Here is a 23,909-nt window from a genome sequence, read left to right as displayed (position 1 = left end):
TTACAAGGAATCAAAGTCAAGTTCACCAGCTTGTAATTTGTAGACTCCACCCTTTTCCCAGTTTTGAAAACTGGGACATTTGTACTTCAAAACTGGAGGTCTTTACCCATTTTCCATGATTTATCAAAGACCACTCTGCCAATTGTTTTCACTATCCTAGTATCTGTAATTCACCTAAATCAGAGGTTCTTAAAACAATTGGTCAAGATTTCAGGGCATTTATTAAGTTGGATGGGGAAAAGTATATATTTCTATTTTCACTACCCTCTATTGAAATTTACCATTTCCTTCCACAATAAACGTAGGCAACAAACCACATAAGTATTAGGCTTTTTCATCAGATCACCAAAGGGATCGGTGACACAAAACAAAATGAAAAAATTAAGAACTCATGACGTAGGGGCAGCTAGGTGGTGCAGTGGATAGAGTATTGGCCCTGGATTCAGGAGGACTTGAATTCATATCCAGCCTCAGACACTTAACACTTACTAGCTGTGTGACCCTGGGCAAGTCACTTAACCCCAACTGCCTCACCAAAAAAAAAGAACTCATGACCTATTTAACCTATTGCTTATAGGATAAAATGTCAACTTCTTAGCCTGCATTTAATGCCCTTCAGGTTATTCCCCTTCAATTACTCTATGTTTTGGTCAAAGGAGACACATACCAATTCCCCATTTGCACTCTCTTCTTTTCTGTCTCTGGGCATGGATCATCTCCTTGGCATAAGTGGACTCCTGCCTAACCCCTTCCACTTTAAATCTCTGTCTTCCTTCAGAGCTCAGCTCAGGGATGGCCATTTCTTTCCATGAAGATTTTCTGATTTTTATTCTCCCACTCCCCTTGAAATCTCTCTGATGTTCAGAAAGAACTTTGCCTGGTTCTTTCAACTTTCCTACTCTGTGTTATACTCAAGGAGAAGCAGCCTAGTGCTGTGGATTGAGAGCTCAGAAACCGGAAGCTCTAGGTTCAAGTTTTGCTTCTGATACATACTATATGATCCCCGGCACTGAAATTACTAGTGCTCTCAGATTCTCTCTAAGAATGAAATGCTGGGAAGAGACTGCCCTGCACTGGTAGAGGGAGTTCCCAGGATCAGTGAAGTAACAAATCCATTTCCTATTATACTAATATGAGTACATTAAAGGGATAAGGGGATATAATAGAAAATGGCCTGATTTGGAATCAGGAACCTGTGATATAATAAATAGTGTTAAGATTAAAAAGAGGAAGATGAGGGGCAACTAGGTGGCACAGTAGTAGATAAAGCACTGACCCTGGATTCAGGAGGACTTGAGTTCAAATCTGGCCTCAGACACTTGACACTTACTAGCTGTGTAACTCTGGGCAAGTCACTTAACCCCCATTGCCCCCCCACCCCCAAAAAGAGGAAGATGAAGGTTCAAACCATGAGAAAATCACATTCTTTCTGAACCTCAGTTTCCTCATCTGTAAAATGGTATTAATAACATCCATAGCACTGACTCCATACAGTTTGTAATGAGGATCTAATAAGATAATGTATGAACCTTAAAGTGATATATAAATATTAGTTATCATGTCACATCCCTTCCTGTACTTCTTGAGGACAGATTTTTTTAAAAAAATCTCTGTATACCCTGTGTTTGAGACTTTCTTCTTTTTCAGTAAGAGCATTTTCTTAAGGTATGGAGCTTCAGTGTGGAAACACCTGTTGACTGCAGATTGGCAACTCATCAAAAAACTTACAAGGTTTAAAGATCTGCCTGGGGCACAAGAAGGATGTATCAGAAGCACCACTTGAACCCAGCTCTTCCTTACTCGAAAAAAGCTGTTCCCCACACGATTTCCCTTGTATTCTGTAGTAAAAAAAGTTTGTTGAACGAATAATCAAGTCTGTCAAATAAGCAATTATTAATCACTTACTATGTGCTTGGTACACTTTAAATGAGCATATGGAAATATCATAGCTTTTACAATCACTACCATGCAGTTCAATTTAATAAATGTATTAAGGGCCTAATACTGCTGGGGGATACAAGGCAAAAAATGAAATAGTCTCTCCCTCCATGGAAATTGCATTCTATTTGGATGACACATGTATTCAAGTAAACAAGTACAGAGTTAGAGCAATTTCAAGTCTGAGGGAATGCCAATAACTAGGGGTGGGGTAGGGGGAGAATCAGAATGCCCTTTATATGGCATCTTTTGAACTATAAGCTCGACCTTAAAAGCTGAGTTATTATTTCATACATACCCTCTCATTTTCTACTCACAAAACACTGTTAAGGAGGTAGCTGTCACCCACAGTTTATAGTTATAGACGCAAGGAGAAGAGAGACTAGTTCAGAGTGGTCAATGGTGACTCAGATCAATCGTTAGGTCGTCTTGCTCAGCTGCCCGGGCCCTGTTAAAGAACCCAAGCTGCCCGCCCCCCCCCCTCCAATTGTCGCTGTGGAGTCTCACCTCTTCTCTCCACATTTAAAACATGTACCCTTCACCCCCACCCCCACCCCCACTGATCCAATTTTCCAGACTCTGCCCCTCAGGGTTCTAGAGTTCCAGCTAAGTAAGGCTCCCTTCAGCCTACAAGGTGAAAAGAACACCCCAAGAACCGGGTGTCAAACCCTAGCACCTGCAAAGGCCTCCTTTTCCGCCTCTACTGGGGAAAGCGACACAGACACCCTTTCTCCTTCCAACCCGGAGTCTCTCTTCAGCTCCTCCCCGCAGGCCGCCTGACTTAGACTGGAGGCCGGCGAGGTGGCACCTATGTTTCCCCACCCGCTTCACTGCGGTCTTTTCTTCAAACCCATCTCCTCGCCGTCCCCCCCCCCCCGCTCCCCCCCCCCCACGGGGCAATTCGTGGCCTTCTCGCCCCAATGGCACCAAATCGCGGCTGCCTGCAGCATTCCACCCCTTCTGGGTCCTCGGTGGGGCCCAGAGCCCCGTCTAGGGGCAGGCAGGAGGAAGTGGGAGTGGAGGGGGTGTGGAAGAGGAGGCTTTCGGGGAGACGGGAAGGACCACGTTTCCAGCTAGTCAGGCTGGCTCTGCGGTTCCCGGCCCAGGGGACCAGACTAGTCTCTAGGTTCCGAGGGGACACTGAAGGCACTGGGGTTGGGGGCGGGTGGGGAGGGTCCAGGCTATTTGCGGAGGAAACAGGCCAGGATGAGGTGGGGAACCCCAGGGGGAGGGGCAATCAGGGAAGGCCCTTTACTGCAGTCAGCTGCGGCCCACGCCTAGCTCGAGACCCCTCCCATCAATGCAGCCCATGCTGCACGCAGCTCCACACCCCTCTCCCCAATTCGTGCGCCCTAATGGCTAAAGCGACCCCCCCCCAAATTCTTTATTTCTTTCTCTGCGTCCCCGACTCCCCAATCGGCCCCACCCTCGCCTCTCCCCGGGGCCCGGGACAATGCAGCACCCAGACCCGCCCTGCGCCGAGAGGGGCTCGCGACCGCCTCCCCGGCTAGCGCATTACCTCACCAAGGCAGCCGGGGCGGGCTGCGCGCAGAGGCGGAGAGGAAGAACCGAGGCTGGCTGGCGGCTAGCGTGTGAATGAAGGGGGCGGGGCGCAGGCGCGTTTCCTCCGCCCCCCGTATAAAAGGCTCCACTTGGGGCTCGGCCGCTCTCAGCTGCAGCCTCGGGATCTGGAGAGCAAGTGCATCGGCACGAGCTAGGGCTGCCGGGGAAAACGAACAATCGCCTTCGCAAGCAGGCACCATGCGGGAGATCGTGCACATCCAGGCTGGCCAGTGCGGCAACCAGATAGGAGCCAAGGTGAGGCAGGTGGCGGTCAGGGAGGTGGGTGCCGGGCGGCCACTGCGGGCTGTAGCCCAAGAAGCACTGCCAACCACTTGGGGGTTTGTGCATTCCTTCACGCTGATGGTCTGGCCCGGCTCAACCTGCGCCTTAATTCCCCTGAGGCAGAGCTCGAGCTTAAAAAAAGAATAAAAACCCCAAGCCTATTTAAGCCCTTTGTATTTTCTTCCGCGGCCATCCGATGACGTGCGGACATATGCTTGTGCGTATATCTAAGGGCAAGTTGAGTTGGACTATTTACCCAGTGACATGTTAAGCTCATGTAATTCATATGTGCATATTTTGATATCTATGTTTGCCCATATACGCATGTATAAATTCCGTGAAAAAACTCATGCATTCAGACAGTGGTAAATACGGTTTATGGTTTAAGGTTTAAGATTAAGATTGATTAATTAATATTAAGGATTCACATATTAAAAGAGAAATTTTTAGACAAATTCCCTTACTCAGTTTGGGCACGTTGTCGATATATCTAAAGCTTGGATCATCCTTCTAAGGTAGTGTAATTATTATAATCGTGCCTGTGAATTAACGAGGGGAGTGGTGTTATGGCTTGGCATGAGTGTATGTGTCTGCCAAAGATGTGGTCTCTCAAAACCGCCATATTGCTCACCCTCAGCCTCACCCCTTTCCTGCTGTGAATTTACAATAGATTTAACAACCTTCTTGAAGAAATCACTAAATTGTCTCAGAGTTCCCCTCCTCCCCCCCAGCCTCCTGCCTGCCCTTCCCCCATGCATTTGTTCTATGTGGACAGTGTTTAAACCAGTATGTAGGTCACTGGCATAAAAATTATGTTTCTTGGATGGATTGGGTGGGGTTTGGTGCCAAGATCCATTGATCAATGGAACAGTGGGACCTTGAACCTTGGACATCAGGCTGCTGTAGGTCAAACTAAGGCTGTTTTATCAATAGGGAATGCTGTTGATCCTCTCCATTTCTGACTAAAGTAGCATTAGCCTTCACTGCTGCACAGACAACGTCATTCCTTTCTTCAAAATGGAAATGATGAATTTACTGCTGCTTCGTGCCATATACCTGTTTTGTTTTCTTTTTCAGATATTCAATATAACATGGCTGAAGCTCTGCAGCTCTATAGGGACCTCAATAGCTTTGCTTGCTGGTGGTGGAATAAATGCCCTATTTTGTGCTTACTTGTCTAGTGTCTTTAACTATCTGACCAGAGTGGTCACTGTTCAAGGAAGGTGGTAGGAAAAAGAAAAAAGAAGCCATCTTTAGTGACATTGAAATGTCTTTCATACCGTCTTAACTCACCACTCATTAAAAATCTGTTTCAGTTTTGGGAGGTCATCAGTGATGAACATGGTATCGACCCCACTGGCAGTTACCATGGAGACAGTGATTTGCAGCTAGAGAGAATCAACGTATACTACAATGAAGCGGCTGGTAACTATTTTTGTATCTTTTTCTTTTCTAATTTTTCCATACTGTGGCTAATGAACAATATAGAAATGAAATATGAGAGATGAGTTCCTTGTATCATGATGAGTATTGCTGATAAGGAAGCATTTTAAAATCCTGTAAATGTTATATAGCTGACATGATTATGTAGATTTATTGGGATGATTTTTTTTTAAGCAGAAACAATAATCCTACCAATTTTTTTTTTCTGAGTGCTAGAATTTTCTCTAGTCAGTATTGATGAGGAAATTGCATTAAGCACTCTCCTCTGGTGACTGAAAAATTGACTACAGGTCTAACACTGGCTTTTGTTCCTTTTTCAGGTAACAAATACGTACCTCGGGCAATCCTGGTGGATTTGGAACCTGGCACAATGGACTCTGTCAGATCTGGACCATTTGGCCAGATCTTTAGGCCAGATAACTTCGTTTTTGGTATGTAATCATAAATTGGAACCAGTTAAATGATTCACTGTCTTTCTTACAGCCAAGCTGAGGTGTGACACATAACCTCACAGGCCTAACCACTCCTTCACCAGATTTCATCCAGCCTATGGGGTAACATTGCTTTGGTTACTGTCTCTGTTAATCAAAGAAAAATTTCCACCCCTACCCTCATTAAGCTGCAGAAGCTAACATCAGAGAAAATCTTTAAAGGCTTAGAGACAAAAGATTGCTAAAGGCCAGCAAGCACTGATTAATCAGCTGACATTTCAGAGGCAGTAATATTATAAACCATATAAAACTGATTAGAATTAGTCTTTATAACCTCAGCACCTTGAAAGCTGAATTCTAACCATATAAACCATATCAGTTCTAATTTATATTATATAATCTAATATCTATTAGGCATCCAATATCAGCTGTATTATATAGTTAACCTTTTAAACCCTATAAATGCTTTTTTTTTCTTTTTTTTGTGGGGCAATGGGGGTTAAGTGACTTGCCCAGGGTCACACAGCTAGTAAGTGTCAAGTGTCTGAGGCCGTATTTGAACTCAGGTACTCCTGAATCCAGGGCCAGTGCTTTATCCACTGCGCCACCTAGCCGCCCTCAACCCTATAAATTCTAATTAGCTTTATAACCCCAACACCTTGAAAGCTGAATTCTAATAATATAAACCATATGAATTCTAATTTATATTTTATATCTAATATCTACTCTGCATCCAATATCAGCTCTATTATATAAACCCAATAAATTCTAAAGAGCTTTATAACCCCAGAACCTTGAAAATTGAATTATAATCATATAAACCATAGAAACAGTTGATTTACTTACTGTCTGCCTTTCTCCCTTTCTGGGAATCATGCTCCCCTCTCCATAAAGTTAGATTCCCTATTTTATAATTGACTTAAACCTTTTTCTCTAAAAACAAAATAAAAATCCAATAGATACTTTTTGGGGTATCTCAATTCATACCACCACCACATTCACATAAAACAAAGGATACCCAGCTCTGATCTAAAGAAATGTCAATCAGAGAATCTGTATCTATGAAATTAGTACCGTATTTTTCAATATGGTCAAAATTGAAGAACTGGAAATGCCCCTTTCAAGAATATTTCAACATCTGATTTGGCCTCTTTCTCCTTCCCCTTCCAGGCCAGAGTGGTGCAGGAAATAACTGGGCCAAAGGCCACTACACAGAGGGAGCAGAATTAGTAGACTCTGTCCTGGATGTAGTGAGGAAGGAGTCAGAAAGCTGTGACTGTCTCCAGGGCTTCCAGCTGACCCACTCCCTGGGAGGTGGCACTGGGTCTGGAATGGGAACCCTGCTCATCAGCAAGATCAGGGAAGAGTACCCAGACAGAATCATGAATACCTTCAGTGTGATGCCCTCCCCCAAGGTGTCAGACACTGTGGTTGAGCCCTACAACGCCACCCTCTCTGTCCACCAGTTGGTGGAGAACACAGATGAGACCTATTCCATCGACAATGAAGCTCTCTATGACATTTGCTTCAGAACCCTGAAGCTGACCACACCCACTTATGGTGACCTCAACCACTTGGTGTCTGCCACCATGAGTGGAGTCACCACCTGTCTGAGGTTCCCAGGCCAGCTGAATGCTGATCTGCGCAAACTGGCAGTGAACATGGTGCCCTTCCCCCGCTTGCACTTCTTCATGCCAGGTTTTGCCCCTCTGACCAGCCGTGGTAGCCAGCAGTACCGTGCTCTGACGGTGCCTGAACTCACCCAGCAGATGTTCGATTCTAAAAACATGATGGCTGCCTGTGACCCCCGCCATGGCCGCTACCTGACTGTGGCTGCCATCTTCAGGGGCCGCATGTCTATGAAGGAGGTGGATGAGCAGATGCTCAATGTGCAGAACAAGAACAGCAGCTACTTTGTGGAGTGGATCCCCAACAATGTGAAGACGGCCGTGTGTGACATTCCTCCCCGGGGCCTCAAGATGTCTGCCACCTTCATTGGCAATAGCACGGCTATTCAGGAGCTGTTCAAGCGTATTTCTGAGCAGTTCACGGCCATGTTCCGTCGCAAGGCTTTCTTGCACTGGTACACGGGTGAAGGCATGGATGAGATGGAGTTCACTGAGGCAGAGAGCAACATGAATGACCTGGTGTCTGAGTATCAGCAGTACCAAGATGCCACTGCTGATGAACAAGGGGAATTTGAGGAGGAAGAAGGGGAGGATGAGGCTTAGGAACATCTGAATACATGATACATCTTAAATGGACTGTATACTATTGTGCTTACGCATGGTCTTTCTACTTGTATACTATATGGTGCTCAGTTTTGCCACTGTCAGAAGTGAACTGTTGATGTAATAATGTGGAACACTTTAAAATTATGGTAATATCTATGTTAAAATACCTATACTCATAAAAGGCATGTATCTGAAACCTCATCTTGACTATTCTTTATTATCTCGTAACTCCCTTTTCCTCTATTCACACATTTAAATAAATAATCTCTGGCTTCCTCCAAGCCTCAACTCAGGTATCACCTCTTACAGGAAGTCTTTCCTGAAGCCTCCAGTTGTTAATGTCCTCCCCAGCCCCAATTTACCTTGTGTATATTTTGTGTTTATTTACTCTTCTCTACATCCTTCCCTCTTCCATCAACCCCGGGGAGGGGGGGGGGGGTGTCGAGGAATCCACTTTATAAAACCACTACTTAACCATGGGCAGTGCAATACCAATGGTAGGCTCAGCTCTGTCCTCTGTACAGGCCTGGAATGGGACATATAAACTTGCTGCTGGGCCCTGTGGGTCAGGGTGGAAGCAGGAAGTGAATGTCAGGGTCATTAGCACAGCTCCAGAGCCTGCTTCAACAAAGAGAAAAAAAATCACATTTCCAATGGTGCCTGGGTTTCCCAGAAAAAATTAGGGGCTCAGAAGAAAAGGAGTGGGGTGAATTGTCAGAAGGTTCCTCCCTGTAATTGGTGATGAGACCTACTTAGACATAACAGAGTTTGGCTTGGGAGGAGGATCACAGAATCAAAGATTTTGAGCTGAAAGGGATCTCAGGCCAACAATCCAACCCCTACATTTTACAGATAATGAAACTGAGGCCCAGAGAAGTGACATGCCAGTGATCATTCACAGGTAGCTATTATACTCACCTCTGATCATAAAAGGGTATCTACAGCCTTGCCTTTATACGATTTATCATTTTATGACTCATTTCTCCTTTATTCACACTGGAACTTAATAAGGAAATCCTGGCAGCTGTAAGAGTATACTATGTAACAGGCTTCCTGCCCCCTTTGTAACAAAAATCAGGATTCCCTTTTTAAAATCCATGGGCCTATCAAAATTGGCCTGGAGGAGCAGTAAGTGCTGAATTGGGACAGAGGTAAATGCCTTCATCTCTAGTTATAGTTTGCCTTATTAATAAACTGAATGAGTAACTTTAACTAGTTGCTTATTGTTCCAAACTTTTTCCACTGGAAAGTGGGACAATATATTCCTTTTCTCTCTGTGGGCTCTTGTGAGTGTAAATGAAGCAACAGGAGATACTATCTGCTTTTAGAAGGAAGAGCATAATTTCAAGAATTTTGTTTTATTCAGTAATACACCAGACATGAAAAACAAATGACCTAACCTACAACAGTTTATTTAGAACTAAAGGGATTTTATAGGAAGAAATGGAGGCTTTGCAAGGAATTCACAATTGATTGGTAAGATTTACTTTTTTGGGAGGGGGTAGCTATTGCCACAAAATTAGGGTGTTCTCAAAAACAGGATTGATCTTGATAATTCTTATTTTTTCTAAAAGAAGAGTGATTTGCAATATGATTAAAAGATGGATGTATGTAAAACCCAGAAAGATTTTGGACAATTTTTTTTTTTTTTACTGTAGGAAGTCTTCTACTAGTTTGTTGAATTCATCTGCAAAGCGTAAATGCAGGTTGTGCTTGCCTTCTGGCATCAGATGTAACCTAGAAGAAGAAAACAGGAAATATTTTTTAAAAAATAAAATTTACTTAGCAGTAAAAAATCCATAAATCCAAGTTCTCATAATAACATACTCTGAAAGAACCATGATTTCATTGTTTTGATTAACATGGGTACTTTGCCCATCAGAGCAGACTGTACTTTCAAAAGCCCTCCATGGCTTCTCTCTCTCTCTCTCTCTCTCTCTCTCTCTCTCTCTCTCTCTCTCTTTCTTTCTTTCGCAGGGCAATGAGGGTTAAATGACTTGCCCAGGGTCACAGAGCTAGTGTCAAGTGTCTGAGGCCAGATTTGAACTGAGGTCCTCCTGAATCCAGGGCTGATGCTTTACCCACTGCACCATCTAGATGCCCCATGACTTCATTTTTTGAAATTCTTTTGTTTTCTTAGTCTTCATAAGTTTCCCATAAATATTCTACACAATACATTTCCTCTTATTCTGCTCAGAGACAAATTGGACTAGATGGTTTCTGGCAAGACATATGACATATGATCCTGTTTGTAAACAGTATGTGGGAGTACTGATGTTGACCTCAGCAGGTCCACCTATTGTTTCACTCTGCTGACTGGCCAGTCTCTTCTATCATTCACATTCTTAGAGGCAGCATGGTATAACGGATATACAGTAAAAAAAAAAAATGGGTTTGAATCTCAGCTTTGCCTACTAGTATGACATAACAACGTCTCACTTTGGAGCTCAGCATCCTCATCTATAAAAAGAGGTTGTGCTAATGTGTTCTCAAGACCTTTCCTACTCTTGGTTATATAACAGAAGAGAAAGGATACCAAATCACTTCTTACATGGAAGTCTTGGTTGGTAACATGTTGCAACCGGCTCACACCCATCATATATCTTTTTGTTGCCCTTTGGGTGGTTTGTAATTTTAATTCTTTTGCAACTATCATGAAGTAGCTAATGAGCCCATAAAATGCTGCATTCAAACCCACCAAGTAGAGGAGAAACTGTTATTGTACAATAATAATAAATAGCAGGGGTTCTTAACCATACATTTTTTTTAAACCATACTTTTTAATATCATGAACTCCTCTGTCAGAATGGTGAAGCCTATGGACTCCCAAGAATGGGGTTTGTTTTTGTTTTTGTTTTGCAGGGCAATTGGGGTTAAGTGACTTGCCCAGGTCACACAGCTAGTAAGTGTCAAGTGTCTGAGGCTGGATTTGAACTCAGGTGCTCCTGAATCCAGGGCCGGTGCTTTATCCATTGTGCCACCAAGCTGCCCCCCCCCAGAATGTTTTTAAACATCAAATTCATAGAATTACAAAAGAAACCAGTTATATTTCAATATAGTTATACATTTTCTTTTAAGTTAGTTCACAGACCCCAGGTTAAGAAATCTTGATGTATGGTGAAAAAATCTAATACTTATATTTATACCAGCTTTCCAGTGAATATAGAATAACTTGGTTCATAGAAATATAGAGTAGATAAGATTTTGAGAGTATGCTTAGTAAGATGCCTATTAGTGCTTCCCCCAAGTAAACACTGTATTCGTTAGACATCACTAAGCAAAGGAATTTTTTGGCCATAAAACTGATTAGAAGGAAAGAAATGACTAAAACGGGAACTATGGTGACTTGTCTAAGGCTAGATGAGAGTTTGTGCAGTCAGTCCTTCAAATAAATAGATGTTTATTAAGGTGAGCTAATGAATGGCTTCTGCTGTTGAAGGGTGGGATAGCTAGAATCAGAACTTAGAAGCTTCTTGGACTTCAAAGACTGGAAGATCTAAGTCATCTCATCTTCCTTTGGTCAAAAAATATTTAATATAATTTTAGAATCACAATCCCAGAATTAAATGGAAGGAACATGAGAGACCATCCCATCTTCTGTCTCTCAATCTCACCTTGCTCCTTTTAAAAGATGCCTAGCCATTCTTAAACCATTATTTTTATATTCATTGCCCCTACTTGTTCACATCTCAGTCTTTTAACATGTTTTTCTGGAAACTGCTTTCTCCAGTGTTGCCAGCAATCACTTAAATGTGAAATCCTTTTCTAGATCCTCATTCTATTTTACCTCTCAGAAGTTTAGGACTCTGCCAACTCTTCCTCCTGTTATCCCCCCCTCTTATCCTAGTATCACAGATTGAACTAAATGGCCTATGATCTATGATACTACTCTCTAAAATCTCTTCTCTTCTTACTGTCAGACTCTGTGTGTGTGTGTGTGTGTGCGCGTGCGCGCGCGCGTGCACAGGTGCTGCAATTACATTCTTATTACATTTCTAACTAACAATATGAATCTAGCTGATAAGTCAAATACAAGTAATATAATCATCAATACAAGGTGGATTAATTATTCCTAACTCATAACAAACTTAAACTTAATCCTATTCTGCCTAATATACTAATACAATCACTGATACCCATCAAATCACAATAAACTGAATAAATATTGATTAATTTGAGAAGGTATTAAAATGATCACCACAGAATAATTCTTGAAGCTTCCCACTCCCTCACCTCCCCACAAAATCAATCATCAATTCTCCCTCAACATGTCCCTTTCTCTCTGCTGACAAAGACAGTAACCTAGTTCAGGTCATCAGTTCTTACCTGAACTATTAGAATAGCCTACTTGGTTTCCTTGCATTCAGACTCTCCTCTCTCCAACTCACCCTTCACATAGCTGCCAAATAACTTTCTAAGGCACAGGTCTGACCATTTCGCTCTCCTGCTTAAAATGTTTCAGAAGCGCCCTACTGCTATTTGAAGGAAAGAAAGAAAATTAACTTCTCAGTTTGTCATTTCAAGCCCTTCACAGTCTGGTTCCCACCTACTTTCCAGACTGAATTCATATTACTCCCCCTCACACACTCAGACAAACTGGCCTACTAACAGTTTCCAAAATTTGACCTGAGATTTCCTATCCTTGTGCCTTCGTAGAGGCTGCCTCTTCCCTCATCCCAGGATGCTTGGAATTTACTCCCTCAATTCTATTTCTAAAAATCCCCCGTTTCCCACTCCTCCAAAAAAACTCAACTCATTCCATTTCTCTTCTCCTTGGATGTCCCTCTCAAATGCTAGTTTTTTTCATATTTAGATGTTTACCTTGGTTTCTGGTCATTTACCCTCATTTACTTCTACTTTCCCTCCCAATTATTAATGTTCTTTTCCCAGAAATGATTCTGTATTTACTCACTTGAGTACATATATTTGACACACACACTCTAGTCAATCAGCTAACATTTGTTAAGCTCCTACTATGTGTCAAGCACTGTGCTAAACATTGAGGACAGAAAGAAATAAAGATAAAAAAAAAAACCCAGTCCCTGCTCTTAAGTAGCTTATAGTCTAAAGGGAGAGATGACATTAAACAACTATGAACAAACAAGACTCATAGAATAAATTGGGGGCAGCTTTCTTAGAAGGAAGGCACTAAGATTGAGAATTGGCAAAGACTTTTTGAAGAAAGTGGGACTTGGGTTGAGACATGAAGGAAACCTAGAAAGCCAGGAGGCAAAGATGAGATGAAAAAGGGAGAGTCAGTGAAAATGTTCAGTCTTCCTTAGGCCAGTAACAGCAAAGAGGTCAGTATTTATGAAAACAGAGTGTGTGGAGGGAAGTAAGGTGTAAGAAGATTGGAAAGGTAAGAGGGGTTTGGGTTATGAAGAGCTTTCAAATTCAAACAGAGGATTTTATATCTAATTGTAGAAGTAACTGGGAGCCACTGGAGGTGACTGAATGGGGTGGGGAGTGATATGGTCACACCTGCACTTTAGGAAGATGAATTTGACAGGTGAGTGGAGAATGGATTGGAGTGGGGAGGGATATGGGAGGGAGCGTTTAGTCCAGGCAAGGTGAGGTGATGTGAGGTGATGAGGACCTACATTAAGTTGATGGCACTGTCAGAGGAAAGACAGGGACTTATACAAGAGATGTTATTAAGGGGGAAACAACAGAACTTAACTAACTCGATATGGAGGGTGAGTGAGGAGTAGAGGATGACATCTAGATTGCAAGCCTGGGTGAGTGGGAGGATGATGGTGCCCTCAATAATAGGGAATTTAAGAAGAGGAAATGGTTTGGGGAGAAAGATAATTAATTCAGTTTTCGACATGTTGAATTTAAGATATCAACAGGACACCTAGTTCAAGATGTTTAAAAGGCAGAGATTCAAGATTTGAGGTCAAGAGAGCTGTTAGGGCTGGTCAAATGGATCTGAGAGCCATCTACAGAGAAATGATCACTGAATCTATAGGAGCTCATGAGATCACCAAATAAAATAGGATAGAGGGAAAAGAGAAGAGGACCCAAGACAGAACCTAGGAGGTGGTTAGTGAGGGTGACATGGATGAAGATCCACTAAAGGAGAGGATGGAGTGGTCAGTTAGGTAAGAAAATCAAGAGAGAGAACAGCATCATGAAAACATAGACAGAAGAATTTATCAAGGAGCAAAGGGTGATCAACAATGTCAAGGGCTGAAGAGAAGTCAAGAAGGATGAGGACTGAGAAAAGGTCATTAGATTTGGCAGTTGAGAGATCTTTAGTAGCTTTGGAGAGAGCAATTTAAGTCGAATGACGATATCAGAAATCATTCTATAGAGAGTTAAGAAGAGAGTGAGAAAGGAGGAAATGAAGGCACCTATTATAGACAGAATTCTCAAGTTTAGTCACAAAAGGGAATGGAAATAGAGGTCCAGAATGATCTAGGATGGACAGATCAAGTAGAGGTTTCTTGAGAATCAGGGAGATATGAACATGTTTATAAGCAGCAGTGAAGCAGCCAATAGAGAGGGAACAACTGGATATTAATGAGAGAGTAAGAATAACACAGGGGACAATCTGCTAGAGAAGATGAGATGGAATGGGATCACTTGTGCATGTAGAGAGGTTTGCCTTGACATGGAGAAAGGCTACCTCTTCATATGAAGCAAGGGTGAAGGAAGAAATACTGGAAGATGGCATTGGAGTGATTCAAGATGAGGAACAGAGGAGAAGAGGGGGTCTAGATGGAAAGGGAAGAGGGTATAGTCAGTACAGGGGTGATGGCCTGGGAAAGAACTGAAGGATGAGGGAGGTCAGGGTGAAGATGAAGACTGGGGTTTGGAGTTACAAGGCAGGGGAGAGGTGAAATTGCAACAGATTATGATCAGATTAAGAAATTCCTGGGGGCGGCTAGGTGGCGCAGTGGATAAAGCACCAGCCCTGGATTCAGGAGTACCTGAGTTCAAATCCGGACTCAGACATTTGACACTTACTAGCTGTGTGACCCTGGGCAAGTCACTTAACCCCCATTGCCCTGCCAAAAAAAAAAAAAGAAATTCCCAAGTTCATGAACATGGATGCAGAACACTTGAAGGTGCTATTATGATCAAAGGTATGACCATCTCTCTGTGTAACTGTAGTGGAGTGGAGGGACAGGTCATGGAAAATGAGCAAATTGAAGAGTTGGGAAGTAAGGGCATTTGAAGGAGTATCAATATGTATATTGAAGTCCCCTAGTATGAGGGCAGGAATTAAGGAGAAGAATAAGATTGTGAGCCAGGCACTGACCTTATTAAGGAAGGAAGGAGAGATTCTCAGAGGTCTGTAGACAACAGCTACCAGAATTTTGATAATGAACTGTAATTATGTATTGGATAAACCTCAGAGAAGGAAGGATTACTGAGCGAAAGTGGTAAAGGCAGAATCTGGAGTGGCAATGGGGAGCAAGGAGGAATCCAACACCCCCATGATAACCAAAGGAGTCTGGGTGAATGAGTGAAAGGTCAACCTGTGTTAGGAAGAGCAGCCAGGAAGGCTGTGTCATCAGGAGGGAGCCAGGTTTTAGTGAGTTCAAGGAGAGAACAAGAAAGGAAAAGATTATTTTATTTATTTATTTATTTACATATTATTTATTTATTTATTTATTTATTTATTTTTTGCAGGGCAATGAGGGTTAAATGACTTGCGTAGGGTCACACAGCTAGTAAATTGTAAGGGGCTAAAATTCTAGCTATGATGTCTAAAATCTAATGAGTGGTCACCTTAAATTAGAAAACGTATAGCACCAATCTTTGGGCATTAAGTATTTGTTAAAGTATATTAGGGGTTAGTAAAGAGAAACACATGGATAAAGTATCCCTATTCTGCCTGTCCCCTGCTGCCTCTGCCGCCAAGCCCAAGTCAGGACCCCAAAAGCCCACTCCCTCCTCGGCTTCTCCCTGAAGCCTCCTGTGAAACCAGAAACAGGGCTATCCACACACACACACACAGAGCTCCAAGCTAATTGGCTGGTAACTTTGTTTTTTGTGGGGCAGTGAGGGTTAAGTGACTTGCCCAGGGTCACACAGCTAGTAAGTGTCAAGTGTCTGAAGCCGGATTTGAACTCAGGTCCTCCTGAATCCAGGGCCAGTGCTTTATCCACTGCTCCACCTACCTGCCCTGGCTGGTAACTTTGACTGACACAACTAATAGGCAGTAACTTCTGGACGCTAAAGTCACATGGTTTCCAAGTCACATGCTTTCTCCTCATGGCAGAGCTTCCCTGCAATATCTTTCCCAGCAGGGGGTATCATTCCAATTCTCACAAAATGCCAAGTGTCTGAGGCTGGATTTGAACTCAGGTCCTCCTCAATCCAGGGCTGGTGCTTTATCCACTGTGCTACCTAGCACCCCAGGAAAAGATTCTTAGATGAAATCTAGTTTCCAGTAATGGGGCAGCTAGGTTGTGCAATGGATAGAGTGCTGAGCCTGAAATCAGGAAAACTAATCTTCCTGAGTTCAAATTTGGCCTGACACTAGCTATGTGATCCTGGGCAAGTCACTAAACCCTGTTTGCCTCAATTTCTCAATCTGTAAAATGAGCTGGAGAAGAAAATGGCAAACCACTCCAGTATGTTTGCCAAGAAAACCCCAAATGGGATCATGAAGAGTCAGGCATGACTGAAACAACAACAAAGTTTCTAGTAATATAGAAAATACTTGGGTTCAAAGGAGGATTCTAGTGAACTCTGGGTCTGGGTGTGAAATTATCAAGTGAGAATAAAAATATTAAGAAGCAAATTAAGAAAAGAAAAATGAAGTCCATATGCAGCATTCCCTCTCCTCCTCTGTTTTCACATCATTCAAATGTCTGCCTTCTGTCCCTGGTTTCTCCTTCATCCCTGTTTCATGTGAAGAGGTAATCTTTTTCTATGCCAAGGCAAACCCCTCTAAAGACACATCCAAAGCAACCTGATGCAGGGGTAAGAGCACTGGATTTGGAGCCAAAGATATTACCCAGTTCTGCCACTTCATACTTACTAACTGGAGGACATTAGGCAAGTCACTGCACCTCCATGGGGCCAAGTGTGCTTATCTATAAAATGAGTGGGCTGGATTATATGATGACTCAAATCTTCTTTTTTGTATGGCAGTGTCTAGTTTATTGCAACCTCTTGCTTGTTGAACTGATCCGAATCCAATCCCATACATGAACAGAAATTCCCTCTACAATATCTTTCTAGAAAGTGGACATCCATCTGGCCTCTCCTTGAATACCTTTGATGACAGAGAATTCACTGCCACCTCCTGAGCCAGTCAGGCCACTCTGGTGTTGGACAGACATTGGTTGTGTTATGGTGTTTTTGCTAATATTAAGATGTAATTGGTTTCTTTGCAACTTCAACCCACTATTGCTATTTCTGCCCTCTGGGACCAGGCAAAACAGGTCTGGTCTTGGAGAAACTTAAATCTGCATAAATTGCTATGGCGAATTGCAAAGGACTCCTCTGCAGGATTTTATGTATAATCCTACAAAGTGGTGCAGCCTTAAACAACCCTTTGTTGAGCAAGTAGCTTTTGCAGCTGTCATAACACATTTTTTTGTTCACTAGCTTCACTGCTCTGTTAAGATATGTATTTTCAATTGGATTTTGAGTAGGAAGCCAAATTCAAGTGCAGTCTGAATGAATTACATTTTCTTTAATAAAAGCAGAATGTGGTGAGTTCAAGGTTTTATTTACTATGCATTGCTTTGAAAAGGCCAAGGAAATGATTGAAGACTCCTAAACAAGTGGAAGCTTGAGATGTAAGTTATAATAGCTGGAAGTCAGTCTTGTCTGGTCTATTTATATTGGAAATTGGACATTAGTGAGAATGCATTGGGGCCAACAGTCATTTTATCACACCCACTTACCTACCACCCTCTAGTCCTGGAGGCAGATTTGTTCCAGCTGAACCTTGAGGTAGAGATCAAGGAAAACATGTTGTTCAGTATTTCAGTCATGTCCAACTCCTTGTGACCCCATTTGGGGTTTTTCTGGCAAAGATGCTAGAGTAGTTTGCCATTTCCTTCTCCATCTCATTTTGTAGTTGAGGAAACTGAGGCAAACGGGGTGAAGTGACTTGCCCAGTATCTGAACTAGTATCTGAAGCCAGATTTGAACTCAGGAAGATGAGTCTTCCTGACTCCAGGCCCAGCACTCTATCCACTGCAGCACCTAGCTGTCCTCAAGGAAAACTAGGAAAGGACTTTTTAGGGAATGGGAGGTCTACTTTAGTCTCAGTCAGCTCAAAGTTATTCCTTAGTCCACAAGGTCTAAAATGCATGCCTTTCAGGGGAGAGGAATACACTGGGGAGAGGGGAAAGGGGAAAGGTCGAATGGGGTGAAATCTCCCATGAAAGAAGCAGGAAAGGATTTATGGAGTGGGGGGAGAAATGGGGGAGGAGTGAGGAAGTGAATGAGCCTTATACTCATCAGAATTCACTCAAAGACCTTAATCTCATCAGAGTTGGTTCAAGGAGGGAATAACATACACACTCAATTGGGTGGAATAATTTATCTAACCCTGCAGGAAGGGGATAAGGAGGGAAGGGAGGACAGAAGGGGGAGGAGGGTGCCAGAAGCAAAACACTTTTGAGGACGGATAGGATAAAAGAAGTTAGAAAATAGAGTAAATATCATGGGATGGGAATAGGATGGAGGGAAACAGTTAACAAAAGTAATGGTGAAAAAACCTTGAAGCAGAGGCAAGAGTAATGTAAGATGATGGTTGATGATAATGATGATAATGATGATCGATTGATTGATTTATTGATGCAGACTGGAGGGAGATGATGATTGATTGACAATGATGAGGCTTGACTGAGGATGATGATAAAGACTGATGGAGATTGATGATTGATGATGGCAAAATGTATGGTACTTTGCTAGGCTATTGTGAAGAAAATTCTTTGTCAAGTTTAAGGTACTACATAAAAGTTATCTATTACTGGTTTTTGTTTGTTTGAGTGAGGCAATTGGGGTTAAGTGACTTGCCCAGGGTCATATAGCTAGTAAGTGTTAAGTGTCTGAGGCCGGATTTGAACTCAGGTCCTCCTGAATCCAGGGCCGGTGCTTTATCCACTGTGCCATCTAGCTGCCCCTCTATTACTGTTGTTGCAATAATCAACCTCATGGGTTTATTGTAAGGAAATCTCTCTTTAAAGTACTATATAAATTTAGTTTACTATAAAAAAAATGATGAGCAGGATACTATCAGAAAGACCTGGAGGGACCTGCATGAGCTGATGCAAAGTGAAATCTACTGTATACAAAATAACAGTAACATTGTGAGATCATCTGCTGTGAATGACTTGGTTATCTTCAGCAATGCAAGGATCCAAGATCCAAAGGTCTTATGAAAAAATGCAATCCATCTACCGAGAGAGAATTGATGGTATTTGAATATACATCGAAACATAATTTCTTTTGTTAGTTACTTTATCAGAAACAAACAAACAAACAAAAAAATGATGAGCAGGATGCTATCAGAAAAACCTGGAAAGACATACATGAACTGATGCAGAGTGAAATGTACTGTAGTTCTTAAAATTTTACCTGGTAGTTCTCCAAGCCTGTTGCAAATATTACTATCTTGCTCCCCACTCTTTCTACTGTTTTCCAGGATTCCTAGCAAAGAAGGAAGCAAAACCAGGACAGCTTTCCCTCTTTTGTAAACAATAAACATTTTATTGTTTACATTTTCCACAATTTCCCACCTCAAAGATCTCTTTGGGGAGGAAAGAGTAACTCTTCTTAAAAAAAGGATGGAAAGCACTCCTCTAAGGCAAGTGGTCCTCAAAGTATGATCTGGGGACCTCTGGAGGGGTCCCTTTTCCTTTTAGGAAGTCTTTAAGGTTAAATTATTTTTATAATAATTCTAAGATGCCTTCATTTCAAATGCAGTAAATGTCTATAGATATAACCCATATAAATAAAAGCATTGTGGGGGTCCTGAATAAATTTAAGAGTATAAGGGGGGGCAGCTAGGTGGCACAGTGGATAAAACACCAGCCCTGGATTCAGGAGGACCTGAGTTCAAATCCGGTCTCAGACACTTGACACTTACTAGCTGTGTGACCTTGGTCAAGTCACTTAACCCTCATTGCCCTGCCAAAAAGAAAAAAGAAAGAAAAGAAAAGAATGTAAAGGGGTCCTAACATTTTAAAAAATTAAGAATTCCTTTTCTAAGGCATCATTATGAGTACAATTAACTTCTGGAATGAAATGATGAGAAGATGATCAGAAGACGATCAGAGTTATTGTTCTTAACACTTTTTTTCTTTTTCATTATTTGAAGGCCCTTCTTGTGCTACAATCATGCTTAGACACAAGCCTGAATGACTTTAAAATATCCTGTTATTTTGTATTTGTTTGAAGGCATAAAGGAATATATTTGGAATTATATAGTTGTCAAAAGGTTGGCAAAGTCCATCTGGGAACTATGTTCACATTATAATGCTAAAGGCATCTAACTAGATCTCATAGCTTCTCAGAGGTGACGATGATGTCACAATGGAATGAGGGAAGGAGGGACTTGGAACCAAGAGAATCCTAGATTCAAATCTCACCCAACTATGTGATATAGTTGTAAAATACTTGACCTTTCCACACCCCAGTTTCCTCAAATGTAAAGTGGAGATGATAATGTTTGTACACTCTACCTCACAAAGCTGTTGGGAAGGTTAAGTGAGAGAGTATATTTAAAGCAGTTTGCTAAGCTCAGAGTCCTATGTAGATGCCAGTTAATTAATTTGTCCTTTCCTCGAGTTTTGCAAGAAAGTACACTCTCTCTCTCTCTCTCTCTCTCTCTCTCTCTCTCTCTCTCTCTCTCTCTCTCTCTCTCTCTCTCACACACACACACACACACACACACACACACACACACACACACACCCCTAAGAACATATTGCTTAATCCAACACACCTCTGAGGGATTGTCTGAAAATGGCCTGGGTTCTGAGAGGAAATAGAAGAAGGCTTTTGTTTGATAGGACACAAGAAAATAAACTAGGAGATACTGAAGGACAACTCATTCTGCCAAGAAAATACAATGGTTACTTTGCTTCTGCATAAATACCACAATTATTCCAAGACATTCATCTTGAAAGTAGGAGAAACAAGCTGTATAATGCCATCTTTCCTTTCTCATTCTAAAGTTTTCTAAGGCAAATAATTGCAAACTGGGCAAAGGAATAAAAAATTGATGAGGGCAAATAGTCCAAAGGGACCATATCAAACAATCTCTTCACTGCTCATTAAAACAATGACAATAACAAACTTTATATTATTTATTACCTATTGCTGTTGTTTAATACTTTTAGCCACATCTGATGCTTGGTGACCTTATTTTGTTGTGTTTTGGGGGGGCATGGGGCAAATATACTGGAGTCATTTGCCATTTCCTAATCCAGATCATTTTATAGATGAGGAACTTAGACAAGCAATGTTAAGTGACTTGCCCAGGGTCACACAGCTTGTAAGTGTCTGAGGCCTAATATGAATTCATGAAAATAAGTCACCCTGATTCTAAGCCCAATGCTTAGACACCTATTCATTACCTATGTATACATTTAAATGATATCTGCTTTGTAATTTTAACTAATCAATGTGTTTAAAAATATTAATAGCCAAAACAGCATACTAGACAGAGTGTTAGAGTTGGGAGTCAGGAAGACCTGAGTTCAAATACCATGTCAGACTACTAGTTGTGAAATCCTGAGAAAGTCACAACTCTTCTCAGCCTCATTTTCCTCGTGGGCAAAAATGGATATAATAGCACTTATCTCACAGTTATTGTGAAGATCAAATAACAGATGTAAAGCACTTCACAAACCTTAAAGTGCTATATAAACACTAATTAGAATTAACAACCATTAACAAAAAGATAATCGAATAAGCACACAAAGAAGAAATAAAAAACTTATACAAAATATTAAAAATTAACAAGGCAGAACTGAATGAGCTAAGAAACAATGCCTCTGTTCTGTTTCCTTTCCAGGGCTGTCTGAAGCCCCACAGCTTAGGCTTTGTTTTCCTTCTTCTTCCCATAGTTGTAGTCAATGTGTACAGAGAAGCAGTTCTGCAGATCTGCCTTGCAATCACTTAGGGACATCACTTAGGATCAAAAAGTCTGCCTCCCAAAGAATTGGAAATTGAGGGAATGTCCATCAATTGGGGAATGGCTATCCAAGTTGTAGTATATGAATGTAATAGAATACTATTGTGTTGAAACAATGAGCAAGAGGAGTTCAAAGAAACCTGGAAGGACTTACATGAACTGATGCTGACTGAGAGGAGCAGAACCAGGAGGACATTGTACACAGTAACAGCAACATTGTGTGATTAACAATGGGGATAGACTTGGCTGTTCTCAGCAGTGCAGTGGTCCGAAACAATTTCAAAGAACTCATGATAGAAAATGTTCTCAACAGCCAGAAAAAAGAACTGTGGATTATGAATGCAGATTGAACCATACTGTTTCTACTTTTGGACTGTTTTTTCCCCTTCTTTTTTGAGGTTTTTCCTTTGTGGTCTGATTCTTCTTTCACTATATGACTAATGAAAAAATATATTTAATGTGATTGTACATATATAACCTATATTAGATTGCTTTCTGTCTTGGGGAGGAGGGAGGGAACGAAGGGTAGGAGAAAAATTTGGAACTAAAAATACTATGAAAACAAATGTTAAAAACTATCCTTACATGTAACTGGAAAATAATAAAATACTTTTATTTAAAAAAAAAAAGTCTGCCTCCACAGGTGAGAAGACAGAAGCCCAGAGTACTTAAACAACTTATCCAAAGTCATGCAGATAACAGGTGGAAGAAATGGGATTCATACACAGGTCTTCTGGGTTTCCCAAATCTAGCCCTCTTTCCATATTTGATTACATGAACCAGATTTATAAATTTTTATAGTATCATGATGTTCTATAATCTTATCCTATCACTCTGGAAAATAATTTGGAACCATGCTTTTTTGTTTTGTTTTGTTTTGTCTTTTTGGGCGGGACAATGAAGGTTAATTGACTTGCCCAGGGTCACACAGCTAGTAAGTGTCAAATGTCTGTGGCTGGATTTGAACTCAGGTCCTCCTGAATCCGGGGCCAGTGCTTTATCCACTGCGCCACCTAGCTGCCCCAACTATGCTTTAAAAAGGACTAAATTGTTTATACCCTTTGACCCAAATGATAGAGGGAATGGTCTCCTGAATAACAACATGTTTATAGCATGACTTTATGTAGCAGCAAAAAAATGGAAACAAAATGAGTACCCATAATTGTGTAACAATGACTACAACAATGTAAAAGGATCAAGCACTAAAAATATCAGAACTAAGAGTGATACAATCATTAATCTTGTCCCCAGAGAACTGAAGATGAACCATACTGCTCTCTTTGTAAAGAGGTGAGTATGGAATGAGGCATAGGATGTCAGATATTGTAAACATGTTTTTCTTTGCTTAACTGTACCTTGTAACTAGGGAGGGTTCTACTGGAAAAGGATTATTAGGAAATAACAATAATGTTAAGAAGCATCAATGAACCATCAAAAATGTCATTACAATAGCATAAAATAATTTATCCAGCCATTCCCCAATCATAAGATCTATAAGTTGTTTCAGATCTTTTAACAAATACATCTAATGGGTTTGTGTGAATCATTTGGCTACTTGTTTTGCTAAATGTTAAAATAGTCTTATGGTTCTTTCCTAATAGAGCATAAATGCTCATTTATATTCAGCCCTTTCAACTTTTCTTCTCCATCCCGTTCAGTTGTAACTCAAAACTAGAGATGTGATTGGTTGGTATATGGGGCTGAAAACTGCCATTCTATAACTTCTACCCATTGCTTCTCATTCTATGACCTGGGAAGGGCAATTAGGTGGATAGAGCACTGGCCCTAGAGTCAAGAGGACCCTGAGTTCAAATCCCACCTCAGACACTTACTAACTGTGTGACCCTCTGTAAGTCACTTAACCCCAACTTCTTTAAACATCTAGGGCCCTCTCCAGTC

General features: G+C 41.5%; 2 protein-coding genes across 3 annotated transcripts in view; one reads left to right on the top strand and one right to left on the bottom strand.

Moving 5' to 3' along the window:
• The first annotated feature begins 3,583 nt into the window (after nt 1-3,583).
• On the top strand, nt 3,584-8,092 carry LOC122725459 (tubulin beta-2A chain). The gene is made up of 4 exons (XM_043962582.1): nt 3,584-3,756; nt 5,100-5,208; nt 5,547-5,657; nt 6,828-8,092. The coding sequence occupies exons 1-4, from the start codon at nt 3,700-3,702 to the stop codon at nt 7,886-7,888; spliced, it is 1,338 nt and encodes a 445-aa protein (XP_043818517.1). The 5' UTR covers nt 3,584-3,699; the 3' UTR covers nt 7,889-8,092.
• Nucleotides 8,093-9,282: 1,190 nt separating this feature from the next.
• The window catches only part of BPHL (biphenyl hydrolase like), a 55,383-nt gene continuing 40,756 nt past the window's right edge, over nt 9,283-23,909 (bottom strand). The window contains exons 7-8 of one of the 2 annotated variants that reach the window (XM_043962600.1): nt 17,764-17,806; nt 9,283-9,628 (exon numbers count right to left, since the gene is read on the bottom strand). In XM_043962600.1, the coding sequence (XP_043818535.1) occupies nt 17,764-17,806 (43 nt within the window). In that variant the 3' untranslated portion in view covers nt 9,283-9,628. The remainder of the gene's footprint in view (nt 9,629-17,763; nt 17,807-23,909) is intronic. The other variant, XM_043962593.1, reaches the window with a different exon arrangement.

Source organism: Dromiciops gliroides, chromosome 1 (assembly GCF_019393635.1).
Source record: "Dromiciops gliroides isolate mDroGli1 chromosome 1, mDroGli1.pri, whole genome shotgun sequence".
Lineage (NCBI taxonomy): Eukaryota > Metazoa > Chordata > Mammalia > Microbiotheria > Microbiotheriidae > Dromiciops > Dromiciops gliroides.
Note: the sequence above shows the minus strand (reverse complement) of the source record. Positions and strands in the feature narration are given on the sequence as shown.